General features: G+C 47.8%; 1 protein-coding gene across 4 annotated transcripts in view; it reads right to left on the bottom strand.

The window, feature by feature from the left end:
• The window catches only part of SLCO2A1 (solute carrier organic anion transporter family member 2A1), a 90847-nt gene that overhangs the window by 19554 nt on the left and 56205 nt on the right, over positions 1-15088 (bottom strand). For 3 of the 4 annotated variants that reach the window (XM_045030763.1, XM_045030765.1, XM_045030764.1), the window contains 6 exons: positions 9473-9571; positions 5941-6074; positions 5799-5852; positions 3418-3499; positions 1867-2031; positions 752-941 (listed from right to left, as the gene is read on the bottom strand). In XM_045030763.1, the coding sequence (XP_044886698.1) occupies positions 752-941; positions 1867-2031; positions 3418-3499; positions 5799-5852; positions 5941-6074; positions 9473-9571 (724 nt within the window). The remainder of the gene's footprint in view (positions 1-751; positions 942-1866; positions 2032-3417; positions 3500-5798; positions 5853-5940; positions 6075-9472; positions 9572-15088) is intronic. The other variant, XM_045030766.1, reaches the window with a different exon arrangement.

The raw sequence follows: 15088 nt of genomic DNA on the forward strand, positions 1-15088 counted from the left end.
ATGCAATCTTGAGGAGCAGAAGGTAGCAAAGGGAGCAACGTGGAGGGTTAGTTTTGCCTGGCAAACGAATGTGTCAATGCTATGGGGGCTGCATATGTGAGAGCCTGCACTGGACATGGCCTGGTTCCCTCTGCACCTGGCTGAAGTGAGCGAGTGAGGAGGAGAACCTCCTGCAACTGCTACTAGGAGAAGCAGTGAATGGCCAGGCCTGATTGGAAGCCAATGTGTCCTGTGGGCTGGCTATGGGAAGGCCTCACTGTGCTCTCCTAATCATGAACTCCTAAGTGGCCCGTGACAAACGTGAAGTCCATAGGTGGCCATGGCCTTGTATGGTGGAGTGTCTGTGGTGTGGTCAAACTGTAGTGTGACTGGAGTATTAACATACAGAAGGCTGTGGGCTCTGTGTGATCTGTAACTGGGCCAGGGGCTGAGTGAGGGGAGAGGAGGGCAAGAAAAAGAATTGGCCAAAGAAGAAAGGGAAGAGAAAAGTAGAAGAAGCAGAGTGAAGGAGAGGTGGAACTAATCTGAGTACTTGGTGGACATTAATTTCCACTCTGCATTTTGCGGCCTCCTCTAGTGTAAGAAAATAATCTGTTAACCAGCAGCAGTAGTAGACTCTTAACTCCTTTGGCTAAAGTTGATGAGGCTCTTGCTTTTAGCAATGAAGGTCCCAGATTCAAAACCCACTCTAATGGCCCAAACAGGATTATACTCTCAGCCAGCCTTCCTCACTGGTACAGCCCTGTATTACCTGGGTGGATAAACCCCAGCAATGGTCTGTGTAGGGCAGCCCATGAAGAAGAGGGGGAGGCAGCAGAGGATGGAGATGAGGAGCACCACCAGTGCAAACCGTGGGATGGCTTTGATGGAGAAGCCAAAGCGCTTCATGATAATTCCTCCTAGAAGCATCCCTAGTGCGGCCGCGGGCAGGTTCACAGCTCCTGCAATGAGAGAAGAGGCCGCAGCCATGAGTGCATGTGAAGAGCTCTCCTGGCCAAGAGCCGTTCAGTACTGACATTCAGAAGAGCAGGGCTGGCTAGGTATTTGTGGTGGGAGGGGGAACCACAGACCCTTCAATCTCCTGAGGCCAATTAATTGCCACAGTACCTGGTGCGCACTAGTTACCCCAGGCTGGGAAGTTCATTGGTGGTATCACATCTATTTTTCATAAACCCTAAGCAGCACCTTTGCACCAATTTGGCCATGCCTCCTTCTTCCCCAGTTTTGATCCTAAGTCAGGGGCTGCAAGGAGGACAATGTACAACTGTTAGGCCAGCTCTGTTCCTCTGAGGGATGGCCTCAAGGCTGGGGGAATTCCTAGGTGGCTTGTTAAACTGGCTTGACAGCCCGTTTGCTGTAGTGTGGCAGAGGATCTTGCCCATGGCAGGGAGACTACATTAATTTTACACATCTACCGAATGTCAAATTTGGTGCATCAGTGGAAAAGTTTCTCTAACCAATTGATTTGAAACATCTACCTGACTTTGCCTGCCCAAGTCAGTAGGTTGCATGGTGTACATGAGAGCAGCCTCTAGCCCACTAACAGTAAGGTCAACCATGGACAGCCCGACTGATGAGGTCACCATGGCCTCATCCTCACAAACATTCAGGGCAGGAAAAGGGAAACGACTTGGATTGGCTCAAGACCAGAGAGGGTGGAGGTCTGTGAAACTTGCCTACATCCTTCCCCAGCTGCAGTGCCAGGAGAATGTATTTCCCATGTTTTCCCTGTTTATATTTTAAAAAGCAGTGGAAATCATGGACTGGGTGCCCCCCATCTGTGAATGCATTTGCTGCATTTCAAATCTTCCTTTTGAATTCAGGGCCATTCGCCCCCTTTCACGAGGACACGGACATGTGTCTCACCAATGAGGAAGTTGGCATAGGAAGAGGTGGTGCCATACTGTTTCTCCAGGAACTTGTTGAGGAAGGTGGAGAGACCAGCTATTACTGAGGAGAAGCTGCACTGAGCCAGGACCAGGAGGATGAAGAGGGGGTTCAGGAGCAGCTTGAGAAAGATCCGAGGGAATTCTACAAGGAAACAAGAAGGAAGAAGTAATTTATCAAGGAAGAGGTCATGCCAACAGCTCGTCCCATGAAGGGAAAGCTTAGAAACAGCCTTTCTATGATGATTTAATACAGGAACCTCTGGAGCACATGTGGGTTCAATTCTGGAAACAATTCCCAGAAGAATGGTCATATTGGAATAGGGAGGTGAGCAGTGCTTAATTTGTAATGAAAGAAGTCCTGGGGCTCAAGCAATTACGTGCTGGGGCTCAAGCAATTATTTTACATTCATAACTGATGTGGCAAGCCCAGAGGTGCTGGGGCTATGAACTGCCGAGCCTAGATGTGCCAGGGCTCAGCCTTGGCGCAAATTAGGCACTGGAGGTAAGGCTGCCTCGAGCCCCACCATTGACCTCTTCTTTCTGTGTCTGTTTTTCTGAATTTGGACACCCTGCCCTTCTTGTAATATTGTCTAGCTGTGTCATGCTGACTTGTTAAAATGTGGGCCAGATCCTCAGCTGGTGTAACTCCATTGCCTTTAATAGAGCCATGCTGATTTACACCAGGTGAAGATCTAGCTCCTGGACTCCGATTGCAAGGTAAATTAACTGCTTGTTCATTTGAATAAATGGCAGAGTGTAATTTATTATTCCGAAAGGCCAATCTGAGATGACCTGCATCAGACTGGCCAGCCTAGCGATATGCCACAGACAGCTGACTGACTCCAAGTTACTCATGGACCACTGTCATTCTATTGATCACCTCCTTAACTTTGACCATTTTTTTTAGAGGCAATTTGTCTGCATGAGGAAGAGGAAACATCCTTGTCTGGAAGCTCCCAGGCAGCAAAGCAGTGGTACAGTGTGCTACCCCTGGGGGAGGGTGGCACATCCTCTGCTAACAACGTGTAATTGCTGTGTCAGAGTGTGCTTGTGTCCCTGAGATCCCTTTCCTCTAGAGAGAGCTACATTTAAATAGGCTGGCTTAAATTGCAGTTACAAGTTTGAAGGTAGACCCAGTACCTACTGCCATTGATCTGCACTTTGTATCCCCTGCAGAATTTGGTACGAGCAACATGCTGGGTACTATTGTCCAAAGTGCCTAAGTGACTTATGAACCTCAGGCCCACTTTCAAAGAGACTTGGGCCCTAGGAGCTTAAGTCCCATTGACTTGAGCGGGGGAGACTAAAGTCACTTCTGAATATGAGACTTGGGCACACTGAAATATTTGTCCCTCAGCTCCGGATTAGACTAGCTGCGAGTGCTGCCAGCAAGGCCTGAGGAGCATAGGCAGCAATGTGCCAGGAAGTTACGCAGTGCCTGCCTAGCCGTGTGAGTCATTCCAGTTCCTGAGCGCACTATCAGCCACTCAAACAGTTAAAGTGAAAGTCTAGAACAGGAGCCCTTTACTTTTAATGAACTCCGCCAGGGAGACTTCTTCAGCCTTTGCCTTCTCCATCTTCTTCAGCATGTCTGCCTCAGCGCCCGCATCCTGGGGAGAGCAGAGAGAAGAACAGCTTATTTCGAGAGGCACTGGCAGACAGTTGGCTTTCTCCAGGTGAGTGATGGGTTCTGGAAACTACCCCGTAACTGTATCAGAGAGACAGCTGTCATGCAGGTGTGGTCACGCGCAGAGGCACGGGTGGCAGCCTGACAATCAAGAAAGCTTAGACACCCCCTTCCAAAGCACTGGCTGGCCTGCTCTGACACAAGAGCCAACTCAGCCCTTGAAGACAAGGAGATGTGCTTCTCTGGTGCAGCTGGACATTGCCAGCTGTGTCCTGGCATTCCACCTGCTGGAGCCAAGCTACTCTTTGATCTTTCACCAAGGCTGAGGCACTTGCTCAGCCTGCAGCAGTAAAGGAGTTAATTATCTGAGCGGCTTCTCAAATCTGCCCCTGTTAGGCACTAGAGTAGAGCTAGATGGGAAGCGGTTTTCCTGTCTGAGAAATTTTGAAAAAAATACAAACACCCTAAATTGGGATGAAAAGTCAAATATCTTAAAAATTGTCATGAACCAAATATCGGGGCGGGGAGGGGGGGAATTCCAGTTGGGTCAGCTGAAAGAAAATTATGAAATGTTTTGTTTCAATTTTGATTTTTTTTTTACTATAAATTAACTTACATTTTGGAATGAAGAGCTGTTTCAAAGCAAAAAATGGAACTTTTCATGTTGAAAACATCAAAATGGGACATTCTGACAATTTCAAACCTTTCTCTCTCCCCCCGTCGCCGCCCAAACTGCTCTCAAAATGGGGAATTTGTCCAGACCAACCCTTTCCTGCAATCTGTTTCAATGGATCAGCATTTCTAACCCAAAAAAATGTATTGTGGAAAAATTCCCAACCAGCTCTGCTACACAGCTCAGCATGGTGCTGGTACCCCACAGCAGAGCTCCACTTTGAACAATTACCCCTGGGAGCCCTCTGCTGGTGTCCCTGTTATCGTTAGAGAATATGACCTTGGAGAAGACAGGACAAGGATGGGGGTGGTGATGCCACTGTAAGGGGAGGGAGAGAAGGGGCAGGAAAGTACAGAATGCCAAGGTGGCTATAGCAGGGAGATGGGAGGAAAGAGGCTAACAAGACAGGTGCAAGGTGCAGTGAAACCTCAATTCCTATGGAGAGGATAGTGTCTTACACAAAACTACAACTAAGTGAATGCAGTGGTGATAAAAGACAGCCTTGGTCAATGAAATAGGAACATGGGAAATGCAAGAAGTCCATCGACTCCAGTATCTCATCCCCAATGCTAACCAGCACCAGCCGCTTCAGACGGAAGAACTCCTGCCATGGGCTGTTATGGGTTAACCTGCCCCAGTGCAAAATGTCTTCCTGAAGCTGAGCATTTTGAGCTTGGTTAAAGCCCTGAAGCAGGAGGGCTTATGTCCCTTCCAAAACTCTCGTTTTCTGTATATCTCCAGATATTCTCATTATCCACATAAATGTCCAATCCTTCTCTGAATCCTGACAAGCTCCTGGCCTCAGTGATAGCTTGTAGCAATGAGTTCCACAGGCTCATGATGCATTGTGTGAAACTCCTTCAATTATCCACAAACCTGAAACATCACAAGCCTCTCCACACTGCTCAGCCAACATGCCTCAGCCTTGACCTGGCAGGCCCTAATCTAGGGAGGTTCAATATTCCCGCTCAGCTAGTGGGATGACATTGGCACCCAGGTGCCAAGTGTAATGACTGAGTGTGGACTGAGATCACCAACTCGTGACATAGTTTGGTAACCAGATATTCATGCACTGTAAGCTTTAGCAGTAAAACAAGAGGAACCAGTGCAGCGTAGGGTCCCTTCCATGTGATGAAAGAAATCCAGTTATTATTGTACATTATTTGTATTACAACACCTGGGAGCAGAGACAACCCAAACCTGCCGATAGTGTGTGTGGGGGGGCGGGGGGGGGCAGATTGGGGGCAGCCAGCTTCAACCACACATGCCCTCCCCCACGTCACCTCTGCCTGGGAGCTCCGAGCAAGGACCAGGGCTCCATTGTGCTAGGCACCATAGTGATAAGTAACAGAGAAGACAGTTCCTGCCCCAGAGAGTTCCCAGTCTAGTGTGCGAAAGGATTCACCAGGTGGACAGAACATACAGACAGGATGGAGTGCGGGGAGGATGAGTTAACCAAATGGACAAAGTAGCAGACAAGAAGAAGTCTCAGCTTGCCACCTGCCTGCTGAAGGCCAGTTCTGGTTTTCTCCTCCACCCAGGTTAATTGCAAGAAAGTGAAGGAGTCAGTCCCTTATAGATTCACTTGCCAAGATTCACAAGCACATACCAGAATGGCCAACATGCTGTCCATCTTCCCTTGTCTCCATTCCCCATAACTGCCCTGGAAGGAGACATGTATCACCACATAAAACACCACAAACCTGCTCTGAGCAAGATGATGTTCTGCCCCTACAATGCCTGGGTCTTACCTGCCCTTTCAACATGTACCGAGGGAAGAAGAAATAGGGAATGGAGGTGAGCAGCAGGCAGCCTGAAGAGATGAGCAGCCCCAGCCACCAGGCTCCAATCCAGCGTTGGTCATGTGGTGTCAGATTCATGAGATCTGAAAACACAGGGAGGAGTGAAGTTACCCAGTGTCCTAATACAACTCCTATTAGCACAACATGACTCTGTCCCCCTAGGTGGCTACACTATGTATAGAGATATATGAGTCTGCAACTGCCTTTGACTTACCAGAGCTAGTCTTTTATCTCGGAACCTAGGGACTCACGTGTGTTAGTCTCAAGGTCTCAGGTTTGATCCCCATGCATGGTTGTTCTAATTAGTTCTTATTTTTACACATTCTTGGCCCAAAATAAAAGCAAGGAGAAAAAAATTAATCCACTCCAACCCACTTCCTAGGGGTTAGAGGAGCAAGAAGCTTTATATGAAGCCTCCTGTAAAATAGACTAAGGGCCAGATCCCCAGCTGGGGTAAATGGGCGTAGCTCCATTGAAGTCACAGAGACATTCTTCATTGAAGTCAATTCAGCTTCATTGATTTACATCAGCTGAGGATCTGTCCCTAAATGTTTCCACACCACAGGGGTCACTGCTTATGGCCAAATGATCCTACAAGGGGGCCTTGCCCCATACACTCCCCCTTCCCTACCAGGAGCTAGTTCTGAATGGCCAAGGCCCATGCTGGAGCACTTCCCTCGCAGCCACACCCCCGTTATCTGAATGTAGGCAGCAGGGCCGAGGGGGTTCTCAAAGCCAACACATGAGGTGAGACATTGGAGCCCATTAGTCACAGCCAAGCAAAGGCAGCATGCTGACTGGCCAGGAGCCCCTCCCAGGGAGTGTGAACAGCTCTGCACAGCCTCATTAACGCAGGCACAGCCAGGCTCAGACTTCAGCTGCCTCCCTCTCTCTTAGGAGTAACAGTCTTGGTTGGGGGGTCCAAGCAAGGCAGCATGTCCAGCTGGTCCTTGGCACAGCAAAGCTGGCTGAGGAGGTGGACATGGGCTTGAGGGTTCATGGTGCCCTGCCTGCCTTGTGTAATCAGCAAGGCAGCTGCTGTCATTTCTAGCAGAGAACCCCCTAGCACCATGAGTATAGCTATTCCTGGTGACTGGTGGGGTCTCCAGGCCCGCAGTTAATCTCCAGGCCAAGGCCAGAGTCTGTGCTGGGCTTGCTGTGGGCCTGAGATCTACTTGATGATCTCGTGCCACTGAAGGAAACAGGAGCTCTGTCATTATTTGTAACAGATGCAGGATCAAGCACTAGCAGTGCAGAATGCAGGTTTAACCCTTCACTGCTACTAGAAAGAGCCCATGATGTGATGGAGATGAGCCTAACCGAAGACTCCATGTCTGAACAGCCCTGCACTCTGGGAGTGCCTGGAAAAGTTACATCGGCATCTAACTGATGCAGGATTGAAAGTTCTTCCCAAGAAGCCACTCAGTGGCGAAGGAGTTAAAGAAGTCTCTATTCCATCATCCTTTGCCTTTGGGTAGATGGCATGCTTGGAATCCAGATTGACAGAAGGATTGTAGAGTCAAGAAGGTGACTGGAAATTTTAGTAGCCACTTTCCTGGAAAGAATCCCTGTCCCATTGTTCCCAGGTTTGGCAACTTTCTGCTCACTGAGCTTAAGGGAAGAGCCTGTCACCTCAGCTAGCAAAGAGAGAGCCTTAATGAGAGCGATTTCCGAAGGTATTAGCTTCACACCCTTCTCCAGGGACCAGAGGAGAGACAAGAGGGTCATTGCGCTTCCAGCACAGACATCCTTCGGCCGGGCCGCATTACTCATCCGAGGTCGAAAGAGCACTGGGGTTGGCATGGAAAGTGCATCTCTGCATTGTTAGGCCTTTATAAGTGGAAAAGGAACAAACAGCAGGCTTAAGTGTATGCTTCTCAGCCCAGACTTCCTGCCATCCAGGAATAAACCAGGGTCCAGTGCAAGCAAAGCCCACACCCAGCCAGAACAATTGCCTGGCTGCCCTGACCAGAACCAATCCATTCCTGGGTGGGTGATGTCATCAAGGGGCGACCACAGAGAGGATGCTAAATCTGTCTGTCTCCACGGAGACCAAGCCTAGCTCTTCTGACATTTCCTGCCCTCGACTCATATATTTTTCTTATCTGGCATCAGACAAAAATGTCACATGGCCCAGATCTTTCTGAAGAAACGGAGGAAAAGCCACACTAATGATGAAGTGGTGGAGAATTTGCTAACAATAGATCCCACATGTACAGTAGAAAAAGGACTCCCTGCTGCTGGGAGCTAGACAAATTGGAGGGAGCTGGGTTCTCGTTCTACCTTTACTTCACTGTGTGGCATCTCTTCTCAAATGCCTGGCTGGCTGCAGCACTGTGGAAGCATGTGATTAGGGTGACCAGATGTCCCAATTTTATAGGGCAGTCCCTATTTTGGGGTCTTTTTCTTTTATAGGCTCCTATTACCCCCCACCCCCATCCTGATTTTTCACATTTGCTGTCTGGTCACCCTACATGTGATTAAACCCCAAACCAACAATATTCCAGGCTACATCCCCACAGCAATTGTCTTTTCATTCTGGGTTTGTACAGCACCTAGCACAATGGAGTCCTGGTCCATAATGAAGGCTCCTTAGTACTACCACAATACAAATAATTAATAATAATCATCTTTGTGTTCCAGTAGTATCTGAAGGTCCCAGCGGAGATTGGCTCCCCTGCACAGAGACACCCCTTAGATATTGGGCTAAGCCCTGCACAGAGACAGTTCCAGCCCTGAAGAGCTTCTGATCTAAATAGACAAGGTGGGAGCGGATATGACTTGGGTAAGGCACACAGTACATCACTGGTAGAACCAGGAGCAGAAGCCATGTGCCCTGAAGTCCAGCACATAACACTATCACCTAACCATGCTACCTCCCCAGCTATACAGCAAGTAAGTGAGCCTAGCCTGGCCCATCCTATAATGTTCTGGGAGTGGAGCGGACCTTTCAGAAGTGCATTTGCCCCTACCTGCTCAGCTGGGGTAGAGCACCACTCAAGCAGCACCCTTGCTGCCCCTGAGTCTTCACCGTGCACTAGAGTCTACAAATCACTACAAATATTTTCCATTCAGCAAGTCAATAAACCACACAGATAATCTACAGATGGGTTCTGGCTCAACATGCTCTTTGCCTGTCATCAAGTGTTATGCTAATCTATCAGCTTTCCCCAGAGAGTTGATCTCGTTGGTGGCCATATGCAGGCCTTAGAATATATTCTGTGTGGCTCTTCCAGACCCAACCTTTCAACTGGAAAAGGGTTTTCTGATTCACTACAGCCAGGGCACATGTTCCAGCCAGCAGGCCTATCAAAGTGACCGTTGTCCTTCTGATGCAGAGAGGAGCCTTAGAAAGTCCAGTGCTACTTGTGGAATACTGAATCTGAAGAAGTGGGGTTTTTACCCACGAAAGCTTATGCCCAAATAAATGTTAGTCTTTAAGGTGCCACCGGACTCCTTGTTGTTTTTGTGGAATACTCACTCACGTCAGGTCTCCCAATGTCCACAAACAGCCGCAGCACCACGGATCCCAGCAAGTATCCAAAAGACGGGCCAAACACAGCGATGGAAAACAGGATTGCTGAAAGCAAGAGTGGGAGAGCACCAGAGTGAGTGGCAGATTACCAAGTAATTGCTTCATTGCTGATTTGGCATTTATCTTCCCAAGCAAGGCAGGAATGGTGTCACAACACACAGGAGAGATAAGTCATCTCTCACCAACTGACAGATAATTAATGCCTCCTCTATTGCTCAGCTGTTATATGCACTGTTCATTCAACAGATGCATTAGAGATGATAAACGCAGCTGCCATTCAAAAGGATCCCATCCAAACTGTCAAAATCAAGGTCTTGCAGATGCATTTCAATGTTGCAATCAATGCTTATTGCTACCCTTTGTGTATCACCAGCCACTTATCACAGTGCTATGAAAATCTGCAGTGACGGGAGCAGTAATGAGCCATCCCTGTGATTGTGCAGTGCTGAGCACCCTCCCCTCCTATTGCAGGCTATAGGAGTGAAGGGCAGGGTCAGTAAGCCAAACCACATGTCAAGGTGGGCAACTAGCTAGGTATCTGCAGGCACCAGGGCCCAGATCCTCAAAGGTATTTGGGCACCTAACTCTCATTGAAACCAATGGGAGTTAGGCACTTAAATACCTCAGAGAATCTGTATCTAGGTACATTGTGGGTTCATGAGACTGAACGCCATGTGCCTTTGGCTTCCATTCAACAAAGCACTTAAGCACCATCTTAACTTTAAGCATATACTCAAGTCCCATTGATGTCAAGATGGCTTGAGCACATGGTTAAGTGCTTTGCTGAACTGGGGCTTCCATGTAGCGTAGATGTGAAGGTATCTGACATAACCACACTGCTTCAAGTGTGTTACTCCTTTAAAGACAACAAGACAGAGTATTTATTCCTAAAACATAACACCAGCAGATTTTTTGAAGAGTAAGGATATTAGGAATAAGAGTTGCTTTTATTGTATTAATCATTAGACTGCGGAACACAGAAATTCATTGAGCCAAAGAACTTAGCACAGTTCAAAAATGGATTGGACATTTCTGTGGATAACAAGAACATCCAGAGTTATAATGTTAATGTTAACATAAATTCTGTAAGGAATATTAAACCTCGTGCTTCAGGGTTAAAGCCAATCTCAAACTATTAGAGATCAGGATGAGACCTGTGGTGGGGTTTCGGGGGCAGATTATATCTCATCTTCTACTGTTGCATTCTTACCCCTTCCTCGGAAGCGATTGGGGCTTGTCACTGTCAGAGATGATACTGGACTGGATGGGTGTGATGCATTCTCGCTAGTCTATGTTCCTATAATCATGGTATACATCTAAATGGTCAATTTACAATTGTTTAAAATAAGAACAATTTTGTCTCTGAGGTGAAGTACTCCAGACTATGGGATCCAAAAAGGTACTAAGGGCACTCAGTCCTCAAGTGCTGGCTCCTCCTACGGAGTGAAGTGAAGATGAAGATTGTTTTTTGCATGCAACTGAGCCCTAAATCTGTAACTACTAATTAGACACAGCCCCTTCTGGCCAGCTTTTCAGCAGAGCTCAGCACATCGGGTGCATTCTGGGCCCAAGGGTGGGTACTGAGCACGTGAAAATCTGCCTCTTAGTCTGAGCTCTTCTAAAAATCTGTCCCTTGTAGTTCTCAGCAGGCAGCTGCCATTGAGAGCTCTTGAGAACCCAGCTGCTGCAGCCCCTGTTCCCTACCGGAGACTTTTCTAACCTTTTTTGCGAAATGAGGATGGAGGAAATAAAATCAGTGTATTAAAAAAATCAAACCCCAAGCCCTTTCCCTTAATTTTGCCCATTCCACCTTATTTTCTACAGAAAGTTTAGGAAGCAGGGATTGCCTACAAGAACCTATGGGCAACATTTTCCAGAGTGCCTACGTCTATGCTGCACTACCCCGCCCCTTACGCAGCAGCGTCAGAGTCAGGGTCAACTGATTCGGGCTTGTGAGCTCCAGGGCTGCTCAGGCACTGAGATTCCTCTCCCGCTCCGGGTTTCTGAGCCCGGGCTCCAGCCCACACGGGAAGGTCTGCACTGCTATTCTCAGCTCAATGGTGTGCACCCCACAAGCTGATCAGTTGACTCAGGCTCCAATATTCGGTGCTTTGTGGGTTTGTTTGCAGTGTAAAGGTACCCAAAGTGATTTAGGAGCCTAAGCCCAATTTTTTTTCAAAAGTGACTTAGGCACTTCTGGTCCGACTTACACAGATATTTAGGTGCCTAAGGAAGCATATAGGCACCTAGTGGGATTTTCAAAGGCTTAGGTGCCCAACTCCCATTGGACTCACATTCCAACTGAAACCAATAGGGTTTAGGTGCCTAACATGCTGAGGCACTTTTGCAAACCCTACTCAGTGCCTACCTGGGTCTTTAGGTGACTAAATAGCTTTGTGAATCCAGCCCTTAGGCGTCTAAGGGTATGTCTACACTACAAAATTAAATCGATTTTACAGAAGTTAATTTTTAGAAATCGATTTTATACAGTCAATTGTGTATGTCCCCACTAAGTGCATTTAGTTGGCGGATTGCATCCTCACTACTGTGGCGAGCATCGACTCACGGAGCGGTGCACAGTGGGTAGCTATCCCACAGTTCCCGTAGTCTCCACCACCCATTGGAATTCTGGGTTATGCGCCCAGTGCCTGATGGGGCAAAAACATTGTCGCGGGTGGTTTTGGGTACATGTCATCAGTCGCCCCTCCCTCCGTGAAAGCAATGGCTATCAATTGTTTTGCGCCTCTTTTCCTGGGTTCCCCATGCAGACGCCATACCACGCCAAGCATGGAGCCCACTCAGCTCACCGTCATGCACTTTAAAAGCTCGCTGGCGCTGTTTTCTGACTAGGTGAGACCTCAGCACAACCAACATTCCCATTGTTATTGCTGCTTGCTCCGTAATATCTGTGAGAGTAAGGGGAAGACATTTATGGTGGGGTGGGAGGTTGATGCAAATTGCCTGGCATCCAATTTTGTGCAGCCAGACACCACGGCGATTAGAAGAGCACAGCAAGGTACGCTGCGCATCAGAAAGGCTTTGAAAACCAGTTTCATGACTGGCCAGGCTTCGGTGTGACAGTTGTGTGTGTTTCTCCTTGATGAAAACCCGCCCCCTTTGTTGATTTTAATTCCCTGTAAGCCAATCACCCTCCCCCCTTCGAAATAAAGTAACTATTGTTTTGAAACCATGCATTCTTCCTTTATTAATTAAAAAAGAGAGATAACGGACGAGGTAGCCCGGGTGAGGTGGGGGAGGAGGGAAGGACATGGCCACATTGCTTATTGTAGCTACACTAAAAATCAAACTGTTTGAATGACAGCCTTCTGTTGCTTGGGCCATCCTCTGGAGTGGAGTGGCTGGGTGCCCGGAGCCTCCCCCCACCTTCTTGGGCATCTGGGTGAGGAGGCTATGGAACATGGGGAGGAGGGTAGGCGGTTATACAGTGGATGCAGTGGAAGGTCTGTGCTCTTGCTGGCTTTCCTCAGCATCGAGTCCTGCCTCCGCTCTTCGCGCTCACTTAACTCTTTCCTGGCCTCTGCCACTGAATGCTTCCATTCATTAAGCTGTGCCCTATCAGTGTGGGAGGACTGCATGAGCTCAGAAAACATGTCATCGCAAGAGCGTTTTTTTCTGCAACAACCTCAGGGATGGAGATGATAAGGGGAGTGTAGAAACATTCTATGCTCTATGATTCTGCGGGGACTGCATGGTCACCTGTGCTGCTGAGTTCGCCACATTGACCAAACAGGAAATTAAATTCAAAAGTTCCCAGAGCTTTTCCTGTGTACCTGGCTAGTGCATCGGAGTTCAAAGTGCTGTCCAGAGCGGTCACATTGGAGCACTCTGGGATAGCTCCTGGAGGCCAGTACCATCGATTTGCATCTGTACTACCCCAAATTCGACCCAGGAAAGTCGATTTTAGCACTAATCCCATCATCGGGGGAGGAGTACAGAAGTCAATTTTAAGAGCCCTTTAAGTCGACGGAACGGGGTTGGTTGTGTGGATGCATTCATTTTAAAATCGACCTAATGCAGCTAAATTCAACCCAAACCCGTAGTGTAGACCAGGCCTAAATGCCTATGTTATTTTTGAAAATGTGACTTAAGCTTCTAAGTCACCTTGGATAATGTAACTTTGAGACCCAGCTGAGCTCCTGGCTATCATCTCTCAGTGCACTTGGCATGGGGGTGAACTTTCAAATGGCATAAATAAGGTGAGAGTTCTGAAGCCCCAGCTTGTAAACCACAGCCCCCATTTCCCTGGGAACAGACGAGCATCTGAGGCTGAGAACTCTCCCTTTGCAATAGGTGGCTACCTGCTGGGTAGTAAAAGTGTCCATTTCAAATCCAAGCCACAGACTTTCTGAGTCTGCATTCTGTAATGTTTGGCTCCTTGAAGGCTGTAGTACTTCAGCTCACAGAATAATAAATCAATATTAAATAACAGCCGGGAGATGGTTTTCCTACTATTTTTCTCCCTTGGATGGGCATGATGATTTCTCAGAGAGCAAACAGAGTAACAAGCTCTGACGAGTGTGTTTGTGCTGGACACCCATGCAGCCTGAGCCGCTGCCAGCTACTCTGATCCTTCCCTTTGTCATGCCCATATGACATAGATTATCATCACAAATGTAAGGAGGGCAGCCAGCTAATAAAGGGAGAGGCAGTGTAGCATTGCAAAGGAGAATCTCATTTAAGGGCCATTAGTGCTGTGCAGGGGCATGATCAATGGCAGGGCAAAACATCAGAGGTCCGTGCCCTGCACAGCTTCAGGTGGTAATTTTGCTTTGTCTAAACACCGTGGCTGACTTTTCCCTTGTTCGAGTCTGCCACTCTGATTATGGGTTTGCATTGTTTTGAGTCTGATTAGTTCCTTGGGGAAGGTGGTCTGAGATGTGCTTCATTTTTCTTTCCCATGCTTGGCTTGTGGTTTCTTTATAAAGTACCATGTTTAATGGGTACCCACCTAAATCACTCAGCCACAGGGCTGTTGGAAAAGTGGAGAGCCCACAAATTTAGGCAGAGTCACTCGATGGTTTCTCAGACGTGTGGATTAAAATGTCTAGTACAGCTGACAGTTGGACAATAGATTTTTCGGAAAAATATTGAAAACCAAAATATTCTGATTCAAAATCATGCCACAGTGCCTCGTCTGAATTGTAGTTTGGGTGCTTTATGCTTCCATTTTCATCTATGGGCTGGGCTCGGTGGCCAGACTGCATCTCCTATAATGCATCATTTTCTCCCCTCTTGGTGAAGGGAGGTTGTACCTTATAGGAGTCCCTGGCCATGGTACAGCATGGCATGTAGTTCATCCAGAGCGCTCAGCCCATAGAGGAGGACGGGAGCATAAAACACCTGAGCTACAAGTTCCAGCAGGCACCATTTTAAATCAAAATATTTTGGTTTTCAGGAGCGTAGGTTTTTGATAAAACGTGGACATTTTCCACAGGAAGCAGACCTGTTTTTGAGGAATATCATTTAGTTGAAAACCCAACTTTCTACTGAAAAGCAGTTTTGATGGAAAATTTTCAGCCAGCCCCACTGTCTAGGCCAAAG

Source organism: Mauremys mutica, chromosome 9 (assembly GCF_020497125.1).
Source record: "Mauremys mutica isolate MM-2020 ecotype Southern chromosome 9, ASM2049712v1, whole genome shotgun sequence".
Classification (NCBI taxonomy): Eukaryota; Metazoa; Chordata; order Testudines; family Geoemydidae; genus Mauremys; species Mauremys mutica.